At 45.6% G+C, this 15,185-nt stretch overlaps 1 protein-coding gene across 3 annotated transcripts in view; it reads right to left on the minus strand.

Annotated features, from left to right (window-relative positions):
• NFIB (nuclear factor I B) overlaps positions 1–5,728 on the minus strand; it is a 174,775-nt gene extending 169,047 nt beyond the window's left edge. For all 3 annotated transcript variants that reach the window (XM_082335535.1, XM_082335534.1, XM_082335536.1), the window contains exon 1: positions 5,500–5,728. In XM_082335535.1, the coding sequence (XP_082191661.1) occupies positions 5,500–5,529 (30 nt within the window). In that variant the 5' untranslated portion in view covers positions 5,530–5,728. The remainder of the gene's footprint in view (positions 1–5,499) is intronic.
• Positions 5,729–15,185: the final 9,457 nt, after the last annotated feature.

Below are 15,185 nucleotides of genomic sequence, written 5' to 3' on the forward strand. Positions count from 1 at the left end.
TGTCGTATACAAATCCTGAACAGAAGCTTCTGTACTTTCAGCTCTTCAGGCTTCCCTCCCACCACCCCCAAACTCTGTAAAATAAAAGTTTATGAAGTTGAGAACAAAAATTACATTTATGTTCTTCCGGCAGCTCCACTGTGTGTTTTGAAGCCCCACAGAGTCAGTTAATTTGTTAACTGATCACATGAGTGTGGCAATTATTCTGAACTCCTTAAAAATCAATCTGAGGTGTACAATGAAAAATGGCAACTTGGCACAAACTTTGCATTCTTTGTGTTTCTGCATGCTGTGGCAGAGTGACATTACGAGTGCACCGCTGGTCAAATGCTGCTTTTGTGAAATCCATGCAATTTATTTACAGTTCCAAAATATCCCTTTCTGTCATCTGGCTTCACCTGCAAGTTCTTATCTTCTGCCTAGCAGCGATATGGATTGCATTAAGGAGGTAATGCTTAGTTGTCGTCTACAAGCACATCCTATAGCAATTAAATTAATTCATTTTATCTGCTTCAAGTACCATCCTACACATCCATGTTAATATCTAAATAGGCCTTTCCCAAAAACTAATGCCTCTTTTCCATGAGCAAATCCGCTGTTTAAAACAGCATGATCTGCTTACCAAACATTACTGTATTTTGGTTTGGAAGGGAGACCTTAGGGGAGGTATCTTTCTTCCTGTGTGCAGGCATATTTAGTTTTAAATACCATGCAGATTGTTCATCATACCGAGGGGCACGGTGCAATCAAACTAAAACTGAACCTTTTTTATACAATCATATTCGAGAATACATTTAACAAACTAATATTTTAGCTACGCTGCTAGACAAGGAATGAATTATGTTTAATCAATAGGCTGATTAACTACATTAGGTAAAAATGATGAAAGCATAACTAATGGTCTCAATTAAACAGAGTTCAGACTGCCATTGTAGAAGCTTCAGGCCAAGAATTTAGTATTTAAATCTTCAAATTTCAAACAAACTTCAAAATTTCCTGAATGGTAAAAAACCCCACTAGATCTAGTTACCTCTCTCCCCTAACTGTCCTCAAATCAAACAGAAAACAGCAGAAAAGTTGCAAGCAGTTTACCTATGACCATGTTACCTTCACAGAAAAAAAGAAAACAAAAAAAAAAAAAAAAAAAAAAAAAAAAAAAGATGAGAGAGACAATATAGGAAGATAATTCAGGACATAAACATTTGCATTACAGTATGATGCTTGACAAAGAGCGACAAAGGCAATAATTAAACTGATTAGTAATTTCCAGAAGAGATTTGAACAATTCTGATACTATACTGGCACATAAAACTAGGCCATAGAAAGAGTTAAACCACAGTCTGTTCTTTGTGTGGGAAGGCAATACTGCTCTGAGTAACCACAGCCCATGATAAGACTTCCCTATCTTCATACGATTTCTGATGCCATGCTTTTTTCCCCTCAATTATAACTATTAAAGAAAGTTTATTTTTTCCTCTACAGAAGTCATCTTAATCAAAGTATTCAAATAAAGTTAAAAAAAAAAAAAAATAATGTAAGCATAGAGACTGTGCAGTGTTAAATCCTTACAATTCATTTTAGACTGAATAAAATGGATTTAGTACAGATTTTGAAAATTCTAACAGCTGGGGCTAAAGGTGAGGTGAAGAGAGGGGGCTGAAGAGCTTTGGGAGAAATGAATTTTTGCCCCAATACAATGATTTCCCCTACACCTAAACAGACTTCAGCATTTATAACTTAAAATGGCAATAAAATTAATGTGGAAATATTCTACGCTACTAGAATGCTGCACATATAGTTTTCATTTTTAAGAAGAACATCACAAACTATTTTGGAATGGCTATGCCTTTGGATAATGCACATAGTATTACCAATAATAACATATAGCATTTTACATCTATGAAAATTTTATAGAGAAAAATTCCACTTTTTACATTCCAATCTGTAGAGGTTGAACGTTTCCTTTTCAAAGACTGAAGAAAACAAAACAAAACAAAACAAAACAAAGAAACCAACAACAAACAAACCACACAACATTTTTAAAACTGTATTCAGGCTTTTCTTTCATAATGTCATTAAGTCCTAAACATATAAATATATGTGAAAGAGTGTAAAGGAGAAACACAGCAAAGAACATCCTGTTCTAAAGCAATATTATCAGGTATCTTTGAGAGTTTCATTGTGCATCTGGAATCCTCTCAAATGAAACATTACTTGACAAGAAGTGGTGCCCATAAAAATGATCCTAAATGGAGATTTGCAATTAATCACACACGTTCTCCACTAAACCTCCTAAAAAGCCATCTACAGAATTTCATTTTTTTTTCCCCCCTTAATGTTCACAGAGGCAATATTGAAACATTTCTTTATGTGGCACTTACCCGTGTGCCACAGTTGCTCTTGCAATAAAGTGATTAATGGAGGTAAGATTTTGAAATGTTATATCAAATGGCTTAGGTGAACCATTGTGCACTGGCAATTTAAATTAAAATGCAAGTTACTATATAAAATCTATGTAGCTTGTAAATAAAGGAAAAAATACCAGTCATCTAATGATGATGTGTAGGCCAGATTTTCTTTTTGGAAAAGGTAAAGGGGAAATGCAGTGCCCTTCTCCTGTCTTCCACTTTTATAAACTTTGTATCAATTCATGCAAGTTTGAACTGACAACCATATAACAAATATACCAGGCAGAAGTCTAGAACATGTACTCAGTTTCCCTGCATGGATATTCTCTGTGCCTAATGAAGCAACATGTTCTAGGAGGAAAAGAAAATGACAACATATTCTGAGTTTCCTGTACCACCATAACATAAAAATAAACCACGGCAAAAATATCACAAGAGACCAAGCACTTAAAGGCATGCGGTAGCTGCATCCTATCATGCCTCAGCAAGAGAGATAAATGCAGTTTACACTCATTCCAAAACAGGGGGAAAGAGGCATATGGGAAGGAGGGGAAAGGACCCCAAAAAAATAAATTACATTTGGTAAGTCTTCATTCTTCCTTGGAGCTATTTTACACCCACCAAACTTTTATTGAACGAGTGGTGGGTAACATTGAAATTGCCAAGGTTTGTCTTAAAGCTGTACTTTGGATTTTAGACTTGTTTCTAAAAGGTGCTTCAGCACTGTCTCGGCACAAACTGAACTACTGCTTTCACAAGGAGCTCAGTCCATACAGGTGTTCTGTATTTAGAACTTTTACCAAAATATTTTCTTCTGAGCATACACGACCATAGTCAACATGCACTGCAAGAGCCCTAGAGACGGAGAACACAATAGACAGAACAATTTTGGCAGTACTACTTTAACTCAGCCGCAACTCAAAATAAGATTAATCAATCTTTTTGCTTTAAATAAATAAATAAATAAAAGTATAAATTCTCATTGCCAGTGTAATCTTAATTTTTAATTTATGAAGAGGAAATATGATTTTTAAAATGCCTTTATCATTCCAAATAGGTAGAGAAAGATTCCAAATTAAAATCAATTTGCTGCAACTGTGTTCCATGTATGTACCACTAAATGGGAACTGTGTCTGGATGGCACATGATACAGCGTGATTGGAAAATATTATGGAGAAGATATCAATGCATGAAAGCCAGGAATTGCTTTCTTGTATTTATGGCTGTAGCTGTGTTTTTGTATACACCTGAGTGACGGATTTTAATACAGATTTGTAAAGAATAAGGAAATCTATTACATCTGTGAGTCCAAAAAGCAAACATATGGAAAAAAATGTCTTTAGAGCAGGAAACAACAAAATGAACTACCCGCTGTAATAGAGGTGGTAATGAAAATTTGCTTGTTTCCAATGTAAAAACCGCTTTCTTAAGTTGTACTCTCAGGTTTATACTCTGGTGCAGAGGTCTTATTGCCTGTCAATAATTTCACAGGATGGACAGCCCACACAGAATTAATTTCTCCTAATTGCAGATTCCACCATAAGTAATTATTTTTATGTGTGTACCTGTAAGCATGTGCGTATCTGTTACACAAAACGCTTCCTACATGCATTCATTTCTCTTTTGAAGAAGAAATATCTCAACAGTACTCTTTTCCAGCTTTACTCCACTGCAGCTCACGTTTACTTGCTGAAAATATCCATATCTAAGTCAATCACACTTAGATGCCAAACAAAATATAAACAATAAAAAATGTGTCAGCCAAAAAGCTACAGGACTGTATCCAATCACTGAATAAGCCTTATCATTGTTGCCATCTTCATTCACAATTTATGAATACTTCAGACCTTTTGAATTACAATGCTTTCTAATTGTGGTATAACTTAAATCATATTTATTTATTCACCGTGCAGCTATAAGTGTATCGTTGGCCGCTTAATAACAGTGTTGCAGGAGACGTTACTTTCGCACATTTTCTGCTTCTTTAGCTATTTGTTGCACCAATGTGGAAGCAAGCAGTTATCGCTTCATCAGTTTACATCACATCCTCCTAAGACAGACTTTCACAAAAGCTTCTGAAAACTATCCCCTGGCTCTACGGACCCGCTTTACCCTCCGCAACAGGCTCCGCTGCCCCGGCGCTCGCTCCCCATTACCGTGCCCCCGCCGAGGAGGCTCCCGGGGCAGCCGGGGCACGTCCCAAGCCTGCTCCCTAAACCCCTCGGGTCTCAAAAACCGCGTTTTGCGGCGGCGGGGACCCCCGCTGGGGCTGCCCCCCGCTCGGCTCTGCGCCGCGCCGCCGCCCCCTGCGCCCCGGCCCCGGCCCCGGCCCCGGCCGCGGCTTCGCCCCGCTCCCTCCCGCCGTCCCGGTGACAGCCGCCGCCGAGGCTTGAAAAGCGGCTGCGAGGGCGGTTGTGAAAGCCGGCGGGACCGTTCCCCTCGCCCGGGAGGACGCAGGCTCGTCCGCGGGCGTCGCCGTTTAGCCGGGAGGGGGGAAAGCGCCGTGCCCCGCCGCAAGCGAGCGAGAAACTGCTGCACAGCTCGGTCATCCCCGCTCACGTCGCCCTCGCTGTTGGCAGGCTACATATTATTAATTAAGCATAAGACGGGATTACTTCGCACCGGCGAGCGCTCATTTTTTTGTCAAAAACCGCACTTCTCCTTTCAGACCCTTTCATTAGACTCTGCGTAAACTGGCGAGCTAAAAAGAGAGCAAACCGTTTGATTCCAATCAAATCAATACTTCTCAAACCTGCTTTTTAGTGTCATTACGCTCATTTCTATTTGGTTAACCTTTGACTTCTTATGCGCCAACAATTAACAGTATTTGTCTGCGGGTGACACTTTGAATGGATCTCCCCAAAACAATGGCCTGGTACAGTTTATTCTCCACTATTCCCTCCTGCGAGAGGAGTTTGGATCTGACAAGCAGTTACAACTGCGCTTTAACCCGTTACAACTACTAGCAATGACTCATTAACAACTCACATACATACAAAAAATTAAAAAAAAACAAAAACAAAAACAAAAAAAAACCACGTGAAAATAAATAAATAAATTAACAAATAAATTAAATAAAACGCGTCTATACCTGAGTGAGACAGATTGGAGAATACATCATGACTTCGCTTTGAGAACACGCTGCCCGGAGAGCCCCTAAGAAAAGCCTCAAAAAGGAGTAATTTCATCTATTCATTTTACAGTCATCTGAGACTCAAGGAAGATGAAATCAATCAGGACGGGGCTCTGCCCTGGATCACCACAACTTCACAACAAACCCCAGTCCTCCTTAAATAGCCAAAGATTCAAGTTCACTCCGTGTGCTAGATTTCCCGGGGTGAAATCCAATCTACACTTTTAACCCTCTTGTAGTCGGCGGCGCAGGAGTCTTGCTTTTGCTGCTGCTGCTGCTGGTGGTTGTTTTGCAGATGAGGGGGGAAGGACTCGAGGGGGGGGGGGGTGGGCGGGAGGATTTTTTTGTTTGGCTTTTTTTTTTTTTTAATCCCCCCCCCCTTTTTTTTTTTTTTTTTTTTTTTAAGAAGTTGGTGGTGGTGGGTTATTACGGCACTGTCACCACGCTCTCGAAAGTTCAAGGTTACAGCCCGGAGCGGAGCAGGAAAATCCCGGGGAGCGATGGCAGAGGCGAAACTTCGCCGGGCAGCGACCACGCGTGCGGGAGCGACCCGGCGCGGGAGCGCGCGCCCCGGGCGGGCAGCGCGCGGGCCGCGGCCCCCCCCCTCCCCCCCAACCCACCCCACCCCACCCCACCCCCCCGGCGGCCTCTGCCCGCCCGCCCTCGCCCTGCGGGTAATGGTGAGAGGCTGCTTTCCAAACGCCCCCTGTAATCAAAGTGATCTCTTCAAAATTCAAACGATAAATCTCTCCCTCGCGCGCCCTCCCGATTTGCTCCCGCCGTGTCCGTGTGTCGTGTCTGTGTGTCGTGTGTGTATGTGTGTGTGTCTCTGTCTGTGTGTGTGTCCCAACTCTGCAAAACTTGGAAGCTGAAAAATTCACCGGTTACACCCTCTGGACCCCGTTCCAGCTCTCTCCCCAAATGAGACCTAAGTATTTTTTTTAATTATTTAATTACACAATCACCGCTTACACTCCTCCTCCTCCTGCACACACATTCCTTCTCCACCAGATCCCCCTCCTCTGCCCTCCCTCTTTATTAATCACCATCTAACGCCGCAGAAGGAACCAGCACGTTTTGCAAACATCCCTCATCTTCCCTCTCTTCTGGTGGGAGAAAGTTACGGGGGGGGGGGGGGGGGGCGGAGGGAGGCGGGAAGACGGCGGTGGGGGGGGCTGCCATCTGCAGGAGGTTTCCTTTCCTTCTTGTCCTCTCGGGGTACGGTTTTGTCAGCGGCGGCGGCGGGGCTCAGACGCCCCCGCTCCCCCCCTCGGCAGCCCCCACCCCGCCGCGGGGGGCACGGGGGAGGGGGGGACAGGGCCCCCTCCGCTGCCCCCCCCCCCCCCCAAAAGCAGGGGGGGCCCTGCCCGGCACCGCCGGTAACTGCTGCTCCCTCCCGCTCGCTGGCTGCTGCCGGGCGGCGGCGGGGGGGTCCCGGCTCCCTGTCAGCAACAGGGCGCGGGGGCTGCTTTCATCCTCCCGGGGCAGCTTTTACCGGGGGAGCTGGGGAAGCGGAGGGGAAGCAGCGAGCCAAACTTATTTCTGCTCCCCTGAGGAGGGCTGCGGTGCAGTGCGCAGCTGGGGGGTGCTCGGCGTGTGCGACCCCCGCCCCCCCCATCCCCGCCGCTGCCGCCGGCGGGAAGGGGCGGCGGAGCGGCCCCGGCGCTGCCTCCCGGTGCCGGTGCGCAGCCCCCGGCGGCGTCCCGGAGGGACCGCTGACTTCCTCCTTCCCCCAAAGTGAGAGTTTATTCACGTCAGGCATTTCACAACGACACATCAAGGAAAGTAGGCAGGTTCAAGTCAACCATGAAATGGTCACTTTTTAACCCCGTCCTGTCCTCATTAGGGAAATGCTCAAACACAGCCCATTTTCAAAGAGGGCTCTTAATGAGGGGAGCTTGCCAAGTCTACCAGCTGCAATTCCCATAAATTTACAAACCAAAAGAAGCAGGGGGATGGGCGGGGGAAGGAGAGAGCCCATACGAGACAGGTAATGTCAAAGGAAACAGCAAGAGCCCAACGCGTTAACCCTTGCAGAATCCACGCCGCATCCCCGCAGCTCGGTTTCTGGCTGCACTTGCCCAGTTCCCTCAGATTTGCAGGGTTCAAGCAACAGCCACGGGTTTTGCCTTCTACAGACCACATTGATAAGTGACAAGTTCAGAGCACACGCTCAGGCAAGAAAGGATGAGGCAAACTCGGGGTTAACCACAATGAACAAAATTTATTTTCATATCTGGTGTAGAATACCCCCCCAAATCCTATCGTCTTTTCCTTTACCCAGACACTGCAAAAAGCTGATAACACCAGCTTTAAATACTGGAGTTTCCCTTTGAATAAATATTCAATTTAACTGGAGTTAATTTACCATAAAAGACATTCCCCTTGGCACAAATGCACCGATGTCCTTGAACACACCTCTTTGAGCACTTGAACTCTTACACGACAAGCCATTACTGCGGACCTGATTTAAAATCGTAATAACCCCCCTCTGTCCCCCTTATCCCTCGTACCCCATTCCCCTCCCCCCCCCCCCCCCCCCCGTGAGGATCAGGGCAAGCCCCCAACACCACATCAGCAAGGCTGCCCCTGTGATCTGCATAGATGTGAGAAGTCTCCCCTTTGCCAGGCAGGGCTTGCAGAAGGTCCCACTCCCTCCCAGGTCCTGGCCAAGGGGCTGCTTTGCACTAGAGTCCTGTGCACTAACAGCAAGAACCATCTGGCAAGGCGCAGGGAGTGAGGAGAGGCAAGCAGGAAAAAGCAAATGGAGCAAGGTAAGGGCAGACACCAAGCTGGGTGCTTTCTGCAGCCCTCGCTACTGCAAGGGGGTGTGGAGTCAGGGTGAGACTGGGTTTGCATCCCCACAGAAGTGGGCTGAGGGTAGGTTTGCATCCCTACCCAGAGCAGACAAGGGGGGCTGAGCCCAGTCAGCCCTGCAGCATGTGCCAGTACCTGCCAAGAACAGTGCTACTGGGGATCATGGTAAAGCCAGACCCTCCCCAGAGCCAGCCTGCTGGCCAGGATTGAACAGGCCCCTCATGTGAAGGCATCCTGGGGGAAATGGAGCTGCCTGGACAGCATGGCTCAAGCAGCATCTTGTCTTCTGCATGACCTAGGAGGTGAGCTGAGCATGGTGCAGGTTGCCATGGGTTTGCCTCCAGTTTGACCTACAGGCTCCCCGTGCATCGGTGAAAGAGGCTGAACTGCGTACCCAAGAGGCATGTTTTGGCTCTGTTCCTCCTGATTAATCCCAGTGGGAACACATACAGGAGGAAGGCTTTGTCCTGGGAGAACCCTACACACACACACGTGCACACGGCTACACACACAGAAACTCACACACCCCCATCCCACCCCCCCCCCAGGCTCCTTTCACAGGAAAGCAAGCAAAAGATTCTTTCCATAACAGAGAAACAACTCCACTAAAATAATAAAAAAGAGCAACTCTCTACCACTGCCCTGCAGAGGTACGTAAATAGGTATGTGAGAACTGGGTTAGCCTGGAGAAACATGGTATTAATGCAGCAATGACAGCAGCCACAGTGGCTGGGCCCTGGCATGCAGTGAGACCTTGTAGGAAAGTGGTTCAATTGCTTTCAAGTCCTAGCTTGCATTAACTCCCCATGCCCCTAAAAACCCTTCTCTCCTACCCCACACACTAAAAACCCTGTTACTGCTGCAAGTTCTCTACCGAAGCTCCAGCCTGGCAGACAGTTGCTTTTTGTCCTCACTGCCAAAGCTATGCCAACCTCCACACTGTATCTGGAAGTTCAGCTATCATTTCAGTGTGGGCAATTAAGAAAATGAAAGTCACCATCTGACCTTCCTGGTGAGAGACACCAGGAGCTGTTCTCGACTGCATGGGGCCCGGGTGGCCTGAGGGATCCTGCCCTCAGGGGGGATGCAATATGAACACTGATAGCACACGCCTGCACACACGCACAGCTGGGCACAGGCATACGGGTGCTAGAAAACTTCCTGCAACAAAAATGCACGTTCAGGAAGAAAAGGCACCTTTCACACCAGTAAGTGGCTGTGTGTGAATCACCCTCCCTGAGAGCTGCATCCTCCAGAGGGGGGCTGCCCCCACGGCCCCCCCATGCCTAGCACCCACCTCTGGCCAGGGTGGCCAGGGTGGAGGGACATCCACTGCCCACACTGCAGCATCTGAGACAGTTAATCTCATGAGGGAACCAGAAAGTCTTTTTGAAACCATGGGCAGATGGGCTCGCTCCCCACCACCCACCTTAGCTCCCCAGAGCAGTTTTCTGCCAGCAGTGCAGATCCTCATATGCCAGACTTGCACCAAAAGCCTGTTTTTTCCCTCTCTCCCTCACAGACAATGCTCACAAACTTTACGAGATGCTGCAAAGCAGCACAGCCCTTGGACTTTGGAGGTAGTAACATTAAAAAGTCGAAAGGCCAGTTAGGCCACCTATATCCTTCCTAAAGCAGAATTTCAGCTGATGCCCTTTGGCTGGACAACTGCTCAGCTCTTTCAAGTTTTGGAGCACAAGACTATTATTATGCATCAAAAATCAAAGAGGAAGGTATTGCTAATGCTGAAGTGTGCAGCTAAGATTCTCTCAAGATACAAGCAGGCAGTTTGGCCAACTACCTAAAAATACACACACTGAACTTCTACGACATCAAATTTTCATGAAAATTCCAGCAGTGTCTCTGAAAATCAGAAACAATTGATTCTGGCATATGGCATGTCACCTAAAAGATTCGATACCTGAGAACCAGCTCCAAAACTTTTACTTAAGAGGTCTCTGATCCAAAATAACAAGCTTTACCGTGGTTTTATATCTAGTTTAATAGAAATACTGTTAACTTCTTTTTCACACTTGTTAGAAAATGCCATTCACACACACACGTCCATTAGATATACAGTTACTTAGGTACATACATAAATACTGAGCACCACAAATATAGTATGGTTTATGTTGACTACATGTAACAAATAACCTAAACCATATTACACTATCATAGTGTTATCTAATGGTGATTCTATCTCTATGACTAGTCGTTGTGCCTTGCAAGACTTCTTGTACCACCATATAAAACTACAAAGTAAAGTTTCACCTCTTTGGCATAACCAGAGCCTCGGTCAGTTTTCTTATGTACAGGAGTATTTTTTGTGCATTTAGACATATATGTACATATAGACATATGTATACGCACAGAAGGTTGGGTAGAAAACACTTAGAGAACAAACACAACTAGTCAAATAAGCAAACTGATGATACATTGGTTTATGGGGGTCTCGATACATTTCATATGCAGCTGAGTTGTAAGGTATTTATGACTTAAAATGCAAACAGCAATCAGTAAAACTCCTAAGTCAGTGTAGTATCACATCTATAAATATATGTATCATAATATTTACTAGCACTTTTGTTTGTTTGTTTCTGGGTGATCAGAAGAAACACACACTGTATATAAACTGTGTATATGTATGATCGGCTAGAAAGTGTCCATATATACAACCAAAAGTAAAGAAACACACTATTGACTCTATACAGAGACACACATACATATGAAGGGTGTGCGTGCTTGACCCCTGTCCACATATGGTTTGATGGGGACTATAATACTTGAGCTTTCCACAGCTCCCAGACCAGCAAATGAAAACATCAAACCTCAAGTGTAAAGCTGTAAACCACAATGTTTTGAGTTACACAACTGTGCAGTTTTCAGTTTTTGTCCTCACTCTGGGTCACATTCTCAGCCTTACAAAGGCATGAAACCCTCTTACCCCTATACAGTAAATCCTTTAAAAATTCACATTTGCTGATCTTAAATGCCTTGGACGTAAACAGCAGCAGCAACAACAACAAAAAAATTTCAGCACCATTTTTTCTGACAGTTTATATCACTTGCCAGATTTTGAGAATATTGGGGGGGGGGGGGGGGGCAGTGCATAGAAGCTGGATTTAAATGTCTGCCCAAATTAGAATTACAAAAGTGTTTTATTTCTTTTTTTGTGTGATTCAAAGTTAAAATCGTAAGCATTGCAGCTCAAAACCGCTTCAGAGAACATTACGAGTTAAATCTTGTGTGTTTTGGCGCCTTTTCCCTGTCAGCTACTGTACTTTAAAAAAAAAAAAAAAAAAAGTTGGAGATCTTGTCTGTCCCGTCTCAAGTTCAATGGCAGCGCTTTCCAGCACCAGGAGGAGAAGATGGCCATGTTCACAGCCCTAATAATAATTCAGATCACGCCACATCGGCATCTTGTGTCAGAGTTGAAACTGGCTTCCCCACCCCCTTCAACCTGAGAGCTGCCAAGTCCTCACACACTCCGCATTCAACCACAACTTAATGGATGGGATATTGTGCATTAAAATGTGGCCCAGACACACAGGCGAAGAGAGGACAAGAGGGAAAGCAGACAGACAGACACACACACACACATACACACAGACACGCAAGAGAAAGGAATGAATTAAAATACACACACAGGTCCCACAACAAAACGGCAGTGAAAAAAGGCAAAAAAAAAAAAAGGAACAAAAAGAAACCCTCTAAAGTAACTTTAAAAAACAAGCCAGAAATGCCACCCGAACACTGCATCCTGCAATATAGCTTGAAAGAGACCAGCACAAGCCTCCAGACAATTTACCGAGCAGACCATACACAACAGCAATGCCATTTCCTCCAGATTATACATTAACACTGCAGTCCATTGACTACGAAAACCACCAAGACAGCCAGAGAGAAAATATTATACTAAAACATGAGTAAAGAAGCAACCTCTACAGCAACAAGAAAGAGGGAAAAAGAACTGTCTGCAAGGTACAAATAAAGTAGCATTTGCATTAATCCTTTCCAGCATTTAACTGATAGTTGCCTGCCAGAGACGAAGGGGGAGCGGGGGGAAAGTTGAAGCAGGAAATGTGCCAAGTTCAGCACTTTTGGACGCAAACTCCCATCAACTGATTCCTGGCATAAAAGTGTGACCCATATACAAAAGCTGCCAAAAAAGCAAAATATAAACAATCCACCACTTATATATCATCCTGTAAAGCAGAAGTGATATCAGCATTTAAGAAGAGGGTATAACATCCACTTTGAAACCACAGAGACACAATCTCAGCCTGGAGGAATTACAAAACAAGAGTCAAGCAAGTTAAAAAAAATACATATCTCTCTATAAAAATAATTTTAAGCACCACGTACCATTGCGGTGTATTGCATTAAATAAATGAGATCTCAAAATCAGTAACACACACCACTGGGCTGTCGGCTTCAGATTTTCCAGGAAACAAATCTATTCTTTTCTCAAGGACTCGGTGTATTGGGGTCTTTTTGTTTGTTTGTTTCCAGAAGTGGCCTTCTGCCTTTTGTTTTGGGGTGGGGTGTTTGGGTTTTGTTTCGGTTTGTTTGGTGGTGGTGGTTTGAGGGTTGGTTTTTTTTTTTTTGGGGGGGGGGGGGGAGGGGACGGCGGAGGAGGCGGCAAGTATTATTATTTGCTCAGGCCGGCTGTTGGCTTTGCTTTGGTTTTATTTTGTTTTTGTTGCCGGCTTTTTGCCTGACACCGAACGGGATGAAAATTCTTGGCCGGAGCGAGGGAAAAGGCGGTAAAGTCACAGCCGGCGGGCAGCACCCCCACCCCCTTCCCAGTCTTCCTTCCTCTGAGGAGCTGCCAGGCTGGAGAGCACGTTTCGGTGGCGGCTGACTTGAACGCGGTCCAAGAACATTTTTTTACGTTTTAACTTTTATACACATACATACATACACGCACATATAAAATACAGATCGATGTGCATGCTATGGCTGGGCTGCCGCTCCGCGTCGTTGCACGCGTTCCTCCACCTCGCCCCCTCCCTCCCCGGGCGCTGCGCGGAGCGGGGCGGGCGGGCGGGCGGACGGGCGGACGGACAGACGGGCGGGCGGCCCGGGCCTGCTGGCGGCCCGGGCCTGCTTCCAGCCCCTGCGACGGGCCCCGGCGGCGCGGGAAGCGCGGCTCTCCGCTTCCGCCTGGCGGCTGCCGCACGCAGCGAGGCCGCCGAGGTCATTTGCATATTAGGAGGGCGACAGCCAATGGGGAGCGCGGGGCGGGCAGCCGGGGGCGGGGCTCAGGGCGGGGCGGGGTCCGGTAGCGCCGGCGGCGCCTCCCGCGTTGCCGGAGCCGGGGGGGGGGCGGCGGCCCCGGCCCCGGCCGCGGCTCCCGTTTCTTCCCGCCTGCGTTCGTACCGAGTCCCCCGATCCCCTCGGAGGGGGGACCAAGGGCGTGACGGCAACCCTGCCAACGGGGGCAAGCACCGTGCCCTGAGCGGGGTGGCGAGCGGAGGCTGGGAGAGCGGCAGAGTGAAGTTGCTTGCAACCGCGTTTAAAAATCTAAATAAACATCCAAATATTCTCGTTTAGCCCTCACAGGCCGGGCTCGACGGGTGCATTTCTTCACACGTATTTTTATAAAAGCCTTTTGCGGGCAGGTTATGTAATGCCGCGGCTTCAGATGCCTTTTTAAAAACGATCGCATCGCCCTGCTCCGTCCCTGCAGGATTAACTTCGCTCCGGAGGAATTGTTCTCTAGCCCAAACCTGAAGGCGGCAAGGCACCTCGCAGAGGAAGGTTTTCACGTCTAAAACTTCCTACAGAATTAAGGCACTTTCCACGAAATAAATAAAACCGCATGAGGCGACAGTGTGTGAAGGGTTTTAATCAGTCAGATAACAAATACATTCCTTCCTGTTAAAATTGTTTGCCGAGTACAAACTCTAAAGAATCTTCGTAGTTGCTCAGAGACCATTGCTGGGAACATGGGGGCCTCTCAGGAAGTCAATTTTCTTTTGTTTGATTCAAGGAAAACGTTCTAAGCTGCTAAAAATACATTCTCCTCTTAAAATGAAGCACAAATTGCCATGAAATAGGAAAAATATAAGAAACATAAGCTTTCAGACCTAAGAACAATCACCGTGGAGTGTTTTTTTCTGTCTTTTTCTGATTATTTAATGAAGAAGTCAAACCTGGAAAAATTAAATTACAAATATGTCTGTTCAGTAAATGAGGGAAACGATTGCTCATGCTATGTGCGGCACAGATTCTGTAAACTTTATGACAGCCAGTCAGTCGAGTGGAGAGCAGACCTTTCTCCATGCCAGAGGGAATCTGTGGGTGTTGATTTTTTAAATTTTTTACTATTTGTTTTTCTTTGTTACAGAATTCAAGCTTCAAGTCAGAAAATCACAGACAATTAACAGTTTGTGCTGGTCATCATACTTAACAGAGTTTATTACAAGAACTTTGGCAATATTTCATGATAGATTTCCAGGCTTTTTGTTGCTCCTTAGGTTTAATTTTGGTGCTGCTGTTATGATTGTTGACAAAGATTCAAGTTCTAGTAGACAGGCCCATTACTCTCTGCAGCTTTTTCTTTTTTGTTGTTTGTTCGCTTGTTTTTGTTGAGCCTGTATAGTTACTAAGCCTAACTCTGCAAGTCATTTAGCGAACCATCATGAACTTTTTGTATTATATCAAAGGAGAGGCTTAATGGCATCAGGGAAAGCAATGGATATTGTAGTCTTTTAGAAAGAAAAATTGTGTTACCCAAAGCTGCCATAGTTACTCAGTTTAGTTTAAGCCTAGATTGTTTGTCATAGGCAACTTTCTTCAGTGTATTTTTAAGTTCAAAAATC

This window comes from Platalea leucorodia, assembly GCF_965183815.1.
Source record: "Platalea leucorodia genome assembly, chromosome: Z".
Lineage (NCBI taxonomy): Eukaryota > Metazoa > Chordata > Aves > Pelecaniformes > Threskiornithidae > Platalea > Platalea leucorodia.